Source organism: Eurytemora carolleeae, unplaced genomic scaffold (assembly GCF_000591075.1).
Source record: "Eurytemora carolleeae unplaced genomic scaffold, Eaff_2.0 scaffold238, whole genome shotgun sequence".
NCBI lineage: Eukaryota > Metazoa > Arthropoda > Copepoda > Calanoida > Temoridae > Eurytemora > Eurytemora carolleeae.
Window position 1 is genome coordinate 284,267 of NW_019396256.1, and position 13,841 is coordinate 298,107.

Below are 13,841 nucleotides of genomic sequence, written 5' to 3' on the forward strand. Positions count from 1 at the left end.
CTAATTTTAGATAATTTTTTTTGTACAGTGATAACTAGAAAACTCTGGAATAGGAGGACGACTTTTAGACTCAAGTTAAGTCTTTGAAAGACTATTGAACATGAGACACAGCAATTGTGTAGTGTGAAGGGACCATTTTCACTTAATAAGTGAATTAATTAGTAAAACTATTTTCCTTATAGAACAACATCAAATACACCTGATTATTGCTTTAATGTCGTCTTACTATTCCACGTTTCCTGGTTCTCATTGTACTAAATAATTTCATATTTTATAATAGTTTTATGACATTTTTTTCATCGTCGTTTTTTATGATGATTTGATAGCACTTTATTTTATCCTTTAACCGATTTTTAAGAATTTTTCCGTTTTTAAATGTTTTCAGGTAGATTATCAAAACATGCTAAAAAAAAATCTATTGTATTAAAAAAAAACGGAAAGTGTTTTCGCTTTTGTTTTTATTAAAACAAACTTTAAGTGGCACATTCAGACTCTTATAATTTAATTTTAAAAAGAATAACATATCGCACCATTCTTTAAAATCATTCCAAGCTGATTATCAATTTATGCAAAAAAATTATTGTTTTTATTTTAACATTGTATAAATTGTAAGAAATGTACTCTAAATACGTTCACACTGTGCTCTTAAATTTTACTATTAATTGTTCCCCCTGTAATAATATTTTATAAAATCAATGGAATTTTTTCTTAAAATAAATAGAGATTTTATATTTCTTTTCTAAATAATTGGGAGCAATAGGAAACATATGTCATTTCTAATAAAAAGTATAATTGGAACAAAAAACAAATTGTATGTGAAAACATTTTTTGTTATCAGCAAATATAAAGAATAAATAAAACCTTTTTTAACAATTTTTAGATTATTTACGATGTGCTATGTCGTATGATAAGGAATAGTTTCAAGACCGTGTCGATTTTACAGTGTCGAGTCACCTTTGGTGTTACCTCATCGATTTCCTTATGCTATTCTTTTTATAAACTGCAAGCGCTTGTTTTTAGCTTTATTGAGCACAGAGAAATTAATTAATTCATCATTAAATTTTGCGAGAGAGTGACAGTGCATAGTTTGGTTCACAGTATTACTGATCGTACAAGTTGATTAAGATTTTCTGGGCTTTAATCACTTTCAAACCTATTTTATTATTATCTCGTAATCACTTTGCTTATCTGTTCGGGCCCAAATTTTGTGTGGCACTTCACAATAACATGACCCCAGGGAAGGTTTATATATACTGATGTACCGTGAGAACACAAGTACATATCCTGGTTTAATACCTGATGTACCGTGAGAACACAAGTACATATCCTGGTATCTTGGACACTATGTGTTTCCAATATTTTTGATAAACTTTATATTATATTCCAGGATTTACTGTATCCTTTTTTCTAGGAGATCCTGTATCCTGTATTCTAGGAGTCCTTGTATCCTGTATTCTAGGAGTCCTTGTATCCTGTATCCTCTATTGCTACCTGTCTATGCTCTAACTGAATAATTAATACATCCTCCCTTTACATGTTTCCTGTCATTTGATATATCATCCTTTTACACTGTACATGCTTCTCTTTCATTTAGGTATATCTATATCAGGGTTCCCTTTATTTTTAAATTCTATACAGGGTTCCCTTTATTTATAAATATCTAGACAGGGTTCTCTTTATTTTTAAATATCTAGACAGGGTTTCCTTTATTTTTAAATATCTAGTCAGGGTTTCCTTTTAATTTTAAACATCTAGACAGGGTTCCCTTTATTTTTAAATATCTAGACAGGGTTCCCTTTTAATTTTAAACATCTAGACAGGGTTTCCTTTATTTTTAAATATCTAGACAGGGTTCCCTTTTAATTTTAAACATCTAGAAAGGGTTTCCTTTATTTTTAAATATCTAGACAGGGTTTCCTTTATTTTTAAATATCTAGTCAGGGTTTCCTTTTATTTTTAAACATCTAGACAGGGTTCCCTTTATTTTTAAATATCTAGACAGGGTTCCCTTTATTTTTAAATATCTAGACAGGGTTCCCTTTATTTTTAAATATCTAGAAAGGGTTCCCTTTATTTTTTAAATATCTAGACAGGGTTCCCTTTATTTTAAAATATCTAGACAGGGTTCCCTTTATTTTTAAATATTTATGGGATCTCTTTGAGCATGGCGGAACTTACTCAAATTTGACGAATACTATAATTATTTTATATAGAGGGTGAATGTTGTGAACACGGATCACATAGGACTGCAAAGGTTTAACCTAAATAAAAATTAAAGACCGTACAGTATACTTTCTAGCGAAAGGTGGCACATTTTGTCTAAATTATAACCAAGATAAGATTTTCAAACTCCAAATTGGCGATTTTTCGTCAAATTTTTCCAACGAAAAAAATTTGTACTTTTCCCTCTAACGAAATTTTTAAGTATGGTTCTCTAATTCAGGAATTGAGCTTGTTTGCATCCAAAAATGAAAAAATGAAGTCTTCTAAGTTTTTTCAAAGTTCATTTTTATCCAATTTGAAATTTTTTTATAAACACCTTTATATAGATACTTTCCTCAATACGTCTCTAAGTAGAGATTCTATGTTTTAAAAATTGACATCCTTTGAGTTCAATGTAAGAACTACCGAAGATTTTGAATAAACTAATAGGTCTTTTTATTAATTCAGTATGAGCCGAACTGATACGCCTCCCGAGTTCGTAGTTAACGGAGATAAACTTCACCGCAACAAGCGCAGAGGAACCATGATCTCACAAGATACGATGAACAAGAAGAGACTAAAATCTTGTCTCTTTCCCCTATCCTAGTTGATATATTTCCAAAATTTCAACAAGGAGCCGTCAATGTTCCTTGTTATTAAAGATGTAAATTATGCTGCTCTTTATTTTATACAAAATTATGTAGCCTCAATATTATCAAAGAACGGTCAATGTTTCTCGTCATGAGGCTATTTTCAATGTTCTGTAATATTAAAAAAAAAAACTCGCTCCCCAGCATGTTTATGTTAAAACATGTAACAAGGTTATTTGTGGCATTTTATAACAAGAGATAACACATATTATTTTTCAAATCTCTAAATCATTATGCCCTATTCTTAAACTTAGATTTTGCAGCCTTATTTTTAACTAGGAACGGTCAATGTTCCTTGTTATGAAGCTAACAATAATTTTCTTTAATATAAACTTGTTCCCGTGCATGTTTATGTGAAAGCATGCACACTGTTAATTGTAGCATATTCCAATAAGAGATAAAACACACTGTGTTTCTAGTATCTCCCAGTCATACTTCAAAAAAGTATCCTTTAATATATAGTGTAGTTTTTTCTCTTGAACTGCTGCTCTGTCAATACTTGAATATAAATTTACCAGCAATCAAGACATGAAAAAACGAGAAAAAAATGTATCTGTAAAATTCTGGATTTTGACCTTATCAATTTATAATTGTATGTGCACGATAACATCGCAAAAAATTTTGTGTTAAATCCATATTAACAATTTTGTAAACTCGTAACAACCTCGATACATAAATAAATATCTAGATCTTAAAATAAATATCTAGACAGGGTTCCCTTTATTTATAAATATCTAGACAGGGCTCCTTTTATTTAACAATATCTAGACAGGGTTCCCTTTTTTGCAATTATTTTTCAAAAACAAATTCTTTTCGTTAACAGAACTTTGCTAAGCCCTATACTTAACAGAACATATTCAGTCATTGTAGAAATTTTAAAATTATAAAGAAAATTATAAGTTTTACAGGCTTTACAAGGTTTTAGGAAAAGAGAATTTCTGCACTTTACAGTTTCTTAAATCTTGGTTTTATCCTTTATTATTACAACAATGTTCTGAACACGGAGCCAACCCATTTAGAAGGAGTATTGTGTAAACAATAAACATGTTATTGTTATTCTTCTTCCACACTTACAAACTTATATATATACTCACAGGAGACTAACCAGAGATAATAACAGAGGAGACAAGAAACATTATCCACAAGTAATTTCAAAGACCCTATCAATCGTAGGTACCATTGTTAATTGGCAAGAACAATCTACAATACATTTAAATGCGTAGATACTGTTCTATGGTAATTTTTCAGCATTACCCCCGGGGGGGGGGGTTGATTTTAGGGGGATGAAAAATTGGACATCAAACTGCAAATTATTATATTCTTTTGATACTTTTTACCCAAATTTATTTTCATTTTCCCCTAAAAATAAAAAACAAACATAATATTTTGTTGCGCTTCGTGTAAGCATATTTAAATCGTAGGGGGAAAATGTTTTTTGAGATAATTTTCATCCCTGATTTGATCATCGCTCATGACGTTAATTTTGCACAGGGTGTCCCAATAGACATTATTCGTAAATAAGATTTTCTAATATCACAATTCAAACATTTAACACCGAAAACTACTAATCACGGGTTATTCAAAATGTGGACTCCCATTTTTTACTTTCAAAATTGACGGAGATATTAGGAAATTTGTCCAGATTCCAGTTAAATTAAAATCAACAAAACTGTTCAATTGTCTCCGTCAATTTTAAAGATACAAAGAAGGTACGTTATGATTGGGACGCCTGTTTTGTCTCATCTATTGTTTTCATAATATCTGTGTTCCAAAGTAAACTTAACACAAAACCACAGAGTACAGACTATTATATATGGAAATATATACATAATATATATACTCAAGTTAACGTAAACACAGGAAATAACACATCTCCTTTATAAACACAGTTAATTACATAATTCTCTTTATAAACACAGTTAATTACACAAATCTCTTTATAAACACAGTTAATTACACAACTCTCTTTATAAACACAGTTAATTACACAACTCCCTTTATAAACACAGTTAATCACACAACTCCCTTTATAAACACAGTTAATTACACAACTCTCTTTATAAACACAGTTAATTACACAATTTGACTAAACAATATTATTATTAAAAGAACCATGAACTTCCATGATATTGTGTATATGAAACTCTGTGTGTATACTGTATAGACAATATACTGTATTCTGATTAGTGGTAAGTTCTACCTTTATATGAAGATAAATGATACAGACTCTTATTCAACCATTACTCTTAGTTTACAGTGACAACATTAAGCCTAGAAAAGGTAAAATAATCCTGTTGGGAAGTCTCTACACAGACAAAAGAATATTTTAATTAGAAACACAAAGAGACTGTAAGCGTAATTTCAAGTGAACCTTTAGCACCTGGACTAACCAGCGAGGGATGCATTCAGTTTTTTAAAATTGAATTCAATCAGCGTGTTGCTATAATTCAACAACCTGTATACTTACGAAGAATTGTCTTTTTTAACTTTTCCGCTTAAAACGCATATGCCGACAAAATAAAACAATAAAAGAGAAAACACGAAGCAACGGACTGTTTAATGCGCGTGCCACGCACGAATGTGACACTACGCGATTTACTATGCTATATTTGAAACCTTTGTTTGATCAATAGTCTGGAAGCTAATACATTTTTTCTAGGTTTTCCAGGCCCAAATTTCCCCCAGATTCCCGGCAGGAGAAACGAGAAAGTCATGTTTACAGAAAAACCACAATTAAAAGTAATCAGTTTTAAAAATGTAAACACTAATTCATATTTAAAATTCGGTGATGGTGAGGGACCAAAACTCTGTAGATTAAAAAAAGTAGATGTTAGTTCCACATTTATTGAAAATATATTTCGGTCTCAGTTGACCCTCGTCAGTTCTAACGATATAATAACCATCAAAATCGTTAAAAAAAAAAATTTTTAAATTGTTAAAAATCACAAGAAAATAAACAAACAAAAAAGATTATTCAAAACAAAGATTTGGGCTGTCAAATGGACATAAGGGAAACGAACTCAGATCATGAGATGGAAAAAAAATAATTTGCAAATATTCACTTTTTAAAGCTTTTAAGGGTACTGTTTAAGGGTACTGTTTGGAATCGGGCAGAGCCCTCCTGACAAGCTTATCAGGGTAACCTTGTGAATCGTGAATTTCAATCTTTGCATGAAGTCATTCAACAGTTTTCGTTTTTCAGTAAAACTATAATTCTGAAGAAAAAAATAGAATTAAGGGTTAGGGGCTAAAAGAAGTTGTAATACTGAAACACTGTTGAATTGCTTTTCTTTTCTATTAATACTTTTTGTTTTTAAAATTCACTTTCTTAAAAAAATTACGTTGCAGATGTAGTCCTTTCAGTGTTTAAATATCTTATTAGTTTTTAGTGAAACTCGTGTAACAAAGTTCTGAACTATTTTCTGAAAGAAATGAACAATTAAATAAAGTTGAGTTAAGAAAGTTTATTCATTAGAGATTTGGAACATAAACATATTAAGAATAACAATAAATGTGATGAAAAACATTAACATATTTAACAAACATTCAGAGATTAATAAAGTGAGAAAAAGATTAAGACAAAAATGGATTTTGGAAAAAAAGCTTGTTGTTGAGTTTTTACAGTGTCTTTTTTACTTCCAAATGGTGTACAATTTAAATTGAATCAATGCACGCAATGAACACTGTACGGTTACCTGTTTTTTGTTAAGTAATCTGTAGAACTGTAGAATAACCTGCATATACGCATGGATGTACTGTACAGTAAACTGTACTTACGTTCAGTAACCTGCACTTAAGCATGGATATACAATTACCTCTATGTACAGTGACCTGGAGTTCTGTATTGTAAGCTGTATTTATGTACAGTAACTTTTATTATGTATAGTGAACTGTATTTATGTGCAGTAACCTCAGTTATGCACAGTAGCCTCAGATATGTACAGTAACCTCACAGTACAGTTACTTCAGTTATGAATAGTAACCTCAGTTATGTACAGTAACCTGTATTTATGTACAGTAACTTGCATGTATGTACACTGTTCCGAATACATTGAAACTTTGGAACTAAATGTGAAGTGCACAAGAATCCCCAAGTTTCTGCAATTAGCTGCATTGAAGCATATTAGAGCAACTATACAACAAGTAGAACCATAGACAACACACACTTACAGTGGTTGGCGATTATACCAAAACAATGAAGACGATTTTGGTTTTCAATATTGATTTTTATCAAGCTGTAAACAGCATGTATATTGTATACTCATTAAGATATATAAGTCAAGAGAAGCCGTCAATCAAAAAAGCTTCTCTTTGATGAAGAAAAAAGTAGTCTTCATTGTATTGATATAAATGCCTATCACTGTATATGAGGCAAAAAATGTATACATTTTAGTATAGTTGATGTGTATTCTAGTTCATACATAGTTTTAGTGGCTTTGATGTACCATTTTAGGTAAGTTATATCTAGTAATTATTGGCTCTATAAGGTGGCCCATAGGAAGAATTCTAGAATTCTAAAACTTTGAGAAGTCTTGAGTTGTCTCTGATCAGACCTATTAAATATATTAGACTCATTAGAACTTCAACTATATTAAATAGTTTAACACAACACTTGCTGCCTGAGTAACTGCATGTATGATGCAATCAAGGTTTAAAAATTGTTTTTATTTTTCGGCATAAATTCAATTTTAAATCAAAGAATTTTTTTTTTAATTTTTTTCTATGTATAAACTATATTCCTTCATGATAATTTAAACTTCAAAGTGAGAGAAACACATTGAGATGAGGAAATTTTTAATTTTGATGAAAATTTCTACTGAAAAGGGATTTCAAGAAGTAGAGCAAGGATGAATGAGGGCTGAAAATGACAGCTCCCGACTTTAAGAGTCCTTATTAAAAAAATGAAAAATCCAAGAAGAGGGGGGTAAGGTTTGTTTATTTAACTATAACGTGTTAAGAATAAACCCGGATTTAATTTGAATAACCATTCCAAGCTAGGCATTTATGCCTGCCACGGGCAGCCGAAGTACATTTGAATTTCCGAGATGGGTCAACTTTTCCGGTCCCAGTTTGTACTGTATCGCCCGGACATAGGGTAAATGAAGCAGACACTCAATAGGACTAGCCGGTGGAACAAGGTTGACGCTGTCAGACTTAAGGTTGAATTTACTTTTACTGAAGGGTCAGAGGTGCGAAAACTCCAATCTTTATTCACCATATTTGTTATTGTTTAAATAAAACTATTTCTTACTTCTTAGCAGGCCTAAGATGCAACGGTAAAATATGTTCACAAACCAACCTCGGTTGAAATGTTGATTAAATGTGCTGCTGTAGTACATGAAACATGTTTATTGTTATCATCAATACAACTATACTAAAGATTTTAAAAAGACTAGATTCTATTTACTGTCAATTTAGAGAGATTAAATGATCTCTTGTTCATGATGTTCATGATCTGAAAGTTGATACGGTTTCATAACGAGAAATTTCGAAAAAATACAATATTAGGTTTTACGAATTACCATGAACATGTTCGTAGATGAGTTACTTATTCATAATGTTAAAATATTTGAAATAATAACGCTGCTGTACAGAGTAACTTTACGTACACATTTAAAGGACAAAATATTACTTTCCTTTTTTGTGCAATAAGGTTTGAAGTGTACAACAGAACCAACATTGTGTACATAGTGTACGTGTTGTTTGTAGTGTATACTGTACAGGTTTGCCTAGTTCTTCATTTCTTGTTTTATACAATGTTTGAATCCCGACCAGCCTAAGTCTTATGTATAGGTGGGCTCACTGTGTGGAATACTGCAGTAAACATAAATCTTTGAAGCTTTAATATTTAATCTTAAAAAGCCAGGACCCTGGACAATACACATTACACAAGAACTTGCAATATGTTTTCATTATTACCGTCAGACACAACTTAATATCGAATATGACATTTATTATCAATCTCAAAGATATCGAGTTTCATTGGAACACACCAAAACAATTGTAGTATTTTTGTATTTAGTTTTCTTTATTTTAAAAAAAAAACTTTGTGAGATACCTCCTAAGTATTCTAAGATCCTTCATGATAGTATTTTTTCTCAGGGGCGGATACAGGATTTAAGTGCAGATTAATTTCGGAACAAAAAAAATTCAGATATAGGATGTAGGATTTAAACCCCCTGTGTATTCAATCCGTTAAGATTAGTTGACGTAGGATTTAAACCCCCTGTGTATCCAATCCGTTAAGATTAGTTGACGTAGGATTTAAACCCCCTGTGTATCCAATCAATAAGATTAGATGACGTAGGATTTAAACCCCCTGTGTATCCAATCCTTCATGATTACCTTGCGTAGGATTTAAACCCCCCGTGAATCTGATCCTTCAAGATTAGTTGACGTAGGATTTAAACCCCCTGTGTATCCAATCCTTGAAGATTAGATGACGTAGGATTTAAACCCCCTGTGTATCCAATCCTTTAAGATTAGTTGACGTAGGATTTAAACCCCCCGTGAATCTGATCCTTCAAGATTACCTGGCGTAGGATTTAAGCCCTCTGTGAATCCGATCCTTCATGATTACCTGGCGTAGGATTTAAGCCCTCTGTGTATCCGATCCTTCATGATTACCTGGCGTAGGATTTAAGCCCTCTGTGTATCCGATCCTTCATGATCGCCACAAACTCCTGATAGCTCAGCAGTCCATCCCCATCATCATCAAATATTTGAAATACTAAAATAAAATCCGTTTTATATTAATGCTAAAAAGTCTAAATACAAAATTGTGCATAGAACAAATCGAAAAATAAAAACGATAATTTTTATGATAAAATGCTATGGTTAATTAATGCTTAAAATCTACAATTAGGACAAGTTGAAAAAGAAAAACAAACAGTATTAATATATATTATTTCTATGAGCTTTGAAATTTCTCAAAAAAAAACCCGGATATTTTGAATAATATGTAACTAGAAGCTTTTCAACTAACCCATCGTTTATTGAGTGTAATAGGTCTGTCTAGTAAAGCATTGAATAGAAATAGAAAAAGCCGGAGAAAACTTATAATTTTTTTCAGACAAATGTTTATTAGATGCCATTGTTTGGAGGGTCATACAAAATTACGGAATTTCCACGGTTTATAATATCCGTAGACAAAGATTAAAAGTTTTTTATGTAAGCATTCATTGTTTAAAGTTTAAAGAAGAATGATTTTCTTACAGTGCGGATAGTGATGGAATTCTGTTCTTCTACTTAACAATACATTGGCTTAGAGGGAGATTTAGGCGCCTGTAGCCATAAAATAGTCTTCCATATTTGCAAAAAAAAAATAGCATATTTCAGTAACATGAGTATTTAACGTTTAAATATCTATGAATTCAGCATGGTATCCAGCCCCCCGTTCCCTCTACAGCCTGTTTCCTCCAGCAACTATTGATAGGCTTCCTTGAGGATATCCTCAGTTTTACCATTAGATCATATTTTATGACCCATTTCTCACGCTTGCCTTTCTTAGATGCTCCCCCCACAAACATATGTTGCCAAGAAGTCTGCAAGCTGTCATATGTAGCTGTCTGTATTGGAGGACTAATTTAATCTTCCTGGGCCTTGATTTTTCAACCTGTGAACCATATGCTGCTGTCATTTGAATAAAGAAATAAACATTGAATCTATTTCCGATTGGTCAACCCAACCTTCATAAAGTTTTAGAATTGGATAGCAAAGATCTTTTTTCACGTGTATGTTTTTCTGCTCATTTGTTTTTAAAAAGTTTCGCGGATTTGTTAGGGGCCATGTAAGTCACAAGAAAACATAGCAACAATACAATACATACACATGTTACACACATTATGTTTATGGAAAACATAGCAACAATACAATACATACACATTATGTTTATGGAAAAGGTTTAGCTAATCACATTTTATTTTGACTCAACCTGTAAAATCGTAAAAAAAGACAATTCCTTCTATGCAAGTATTTGTTTAACCAACTCTTATAAACAAGGGAAGAAATTAATTCCTGGATGGAAATATCAAATAGAGGATCGAGGTAAAACCTGTTTAATGGGGTATATTGTGAACAAACTAAACCTGAATACCAGACATCAATCTATTTACTGTACACTATGGAGTTAGTTTCGGGATAACACTTTTTCTCTCAATTGAACTTAAAAAATGCTTTCACAATTTAGATTAAAAAAATACTTTTCATAATTTAGCTTTAAGATCTTGAATAATGATTTTACTTAAAGAGATTTTGGATGTAATTTCAACTAGCATTCCGTATAAGAAGGAATGTCTTTAATCAAGTTAACAAAAAGCTTGTACTTTTTCGAACTTAAAAAGTGTTAAATTCTGACAATTTTTCTCGTTCATTTTGATTAGAAAAAGCTGTAGGGTCGCAAATGCCAGCCTATATATGAAGAGTCATTTGAGAATTAAATTATGTTTACAGTCCCTTTAAAATAGAAATAATTCGTACATGATTTGGTTCAAAATGCCTCAAGTCGAATGCAAGATAAATTAAGTCACACTAATAATTTCATAAATTTTGTTGTGGGTAAGGAGCGCTTTTAAATTGGATTCTGAACTGAGAACTCTTGTAGATATCGAGATCAATTATTTTTCGAGATCCTGCATGGTAATATAGTACCCATGTCAAGGGTTGAAGAAAGCTATGATCAGAAGAGAAATAACTAAACTGAAGATAAAGAAAAGATAGTTTTTTATAGATCCTCATCCAGGGATCTGGATTATGCATGAGCATCAAACACAAAAGTTCCCATGTTCTGATTTAGTTATTTTCTTTCAAGTTCTTCACTTACCTGTCTGTACAATATGAGAACTCAGCTGTTTTCCTGTACATATGTACACTGCACGTGAAAACTCTTCCTAGAACAGTACACAGTACAGTACAATTACAAATAACTGAAATTTAATCATTGTAAATCTGAGTATCAGAAACCAATGCTCATGAATGGGGTAAGACAATCTTACAAATAACACCATTGTTAATTCCGGGAAGTATTTGCCGTATATCTTTAATTGATTTATTAGGTTTTATTATCTTAATATTTTAGTATTGTTCCTAATTCCAAAAGTTAGTATATTAATATTATGTGTAATTTTCAAAAACGTGTACAATTCCTTGAAGAGAGTTGACTGCAGAAATAATATTTTGCGATAATCATTTTTCCTTAGTGCTGTATAATTGTACAATTGTACCTGGGTAATAGCTTTATCTGCTAAAGTGTACATACGCATAGCAATCTGAAAATCCTCGAGATTATTCAGAAACTGGCAGAAATCCTGAACCAAACCAAACCAAGGTTAGAAAAAATAAGCTTCTTTCCCCATTAGAAATATTTTAAGATAGATTTAACAAAATTTTAAACTTTTTCAACTTTGGAATTTCCTTAAATTCTTCAAAGGATATTCCTTTCTCCTCCTCCAGTCTTTCATACAGCCTAGAAGAGATTATAAAAATATTATTTTCATATTCATTACAAAATAATAATATATCTTTTAAAAGAATATTGTGAAAAATCATCACTGAAAAAAAAAGCTGGAAAGTTTAAGATTAATAATATACTGCATAGGGGGATAAAAGACGAGGTGTCCGGTGCCGGATATTAAATTCTAAATTAAAGGGATTGTTCAGAAATTGGAAGAAGTAATAGGTATGGATATTGCAAACTAATACTCAAATTAATGATGATAATAGTATTAAAAATAATAATAATCACAGCGCTTGGTCCCCAGCCTGTTCCAGTCGCAACCCTCGGCCTCTTCATTGTAGCCTGCGCGCCCCAAAGGGTCTAACCTAACCTTTGGGAAGTTACTCCTTGGGGAATTGCACATTTGGGAAGTCGTCCTTGCTAAATTAAAATGCCCTTGTGAAATTACTAAACAGCATAAAACTGATTATAATATTAAAAATTACCTGTTTAAGATTGTTTCATAATCCTAAAAAACCAATCAATTAATATTCCGCGCAAGAATATTTTTGATCTTGATAAAATGGTGGTGGGGGACGGGGGTGCACGGTTTTATTCAATATAAATTTCGATGATGTTTTGGGAATAAATTTGTAAAAGAATAAGTAAAATCTGAACTGGAATGAATTTATTCTTGGAATATAATGTAATTTCCATCTGCAAGGCTTCCCCTTTTTACCTTTTAAAATGTCTATTTGAAAATTTAAGGAAAATGCCAATATCTTCCCCTCGTTATATTTAACAACCCCCCAACCAACAATACAACAGAAGAAAACAAAATATAGTTTAAGAAGATAAAAAAGGGATTTCTTTATAAAAAGCTGGCTACGGTCTCGGGTATATCATTGAATGTTTTAAACTCCATTGGTTTTAATTTGTCTGATGATACAGCTTACTGTTTTCACAATGTAGTTATTCAGTTAATTTGCATATTTTTAATATACCTTTTAAGTTACTTATTTTTAACAAGAATGTTTAAGGGGATTTGTGGGGGGTGGGGGTAGCTTGGATTTCTTATTTTTCCTCTTTTCACTTTAGAAAACCGAAGACAGGAAAAGTTTGCAGGAAAAAACGATTGCTCGGGCTCATAGTTCTTTTGTAGAGAACAACACAAATTCGGCGCCTGGCAGTTTAGACCCCATCTAGAGATGAGGTAAATATATTTTTGATTTAATATGTAAGGAACTGGTTACTTTTATCCTTATTTACATTTCAAACACTTATATCTTTAAAACCTGTTGTTGTAACTCGTATTAAAACCTTTAATGTTGCAGGCTTTGAATCAAACAGTCAAAGTTTGAAAAATCCAAGTTTTACACTATCAGATTGGCGGGTTAATCTATAGTTTGTGGAGGGTTGATCTATAGTTTGTGGCGGGTTACTCTATAGTTTGTGGCGGGTTAATCCATAGTTTGTGGCGGGTTAATCTATAGTTTGTGGCGGGTTGATCTATAGTTTGTGGCGGGTTAATCTATAGTTTGTGGCGGGTTGATCTA

General features: G+C 31.6%; 1 protein-coding gene across 1 annotated transcript in view; it reads right to left on the minus strand.

Moving 5' to 3' along the window:
• Positions 1-9,450: 9,450 nt before the first annotated feature.
• LOC111699482 (calcium uptake protein 3, mitochondrial) overlaps positions 9,451-13,841 on the minus strand; it is a 15,943-nt gene continuing 11,552 nt past the window's right edge. The window contains exons 13-17 of the mRNA XM_023470174.1: positions 12,792-12,814; positions 12,264-12,315; positions 12,074-12,157; positions 11,674-11,740; positions 9,451-9,582 (exon numbers count right to left, since the gene is read on the minus strand). Coding sequence (XP_023325942.1) covers positions 9,476-9,582; positions 11,674-11,740; positions 12,074-12,157; positions 12,264-12,315; positions 12,792-12,814 — 333 coding nt within the window. The 3' untranslated portion in view covers positions 9,451-9,475. The remainder of the gene's footprint in view (positions 9,583-11,673; positions 11,741-12,073; positions 12,158-12,263; positions 12,316-12,791; positions 12,815-13,841) is intronic.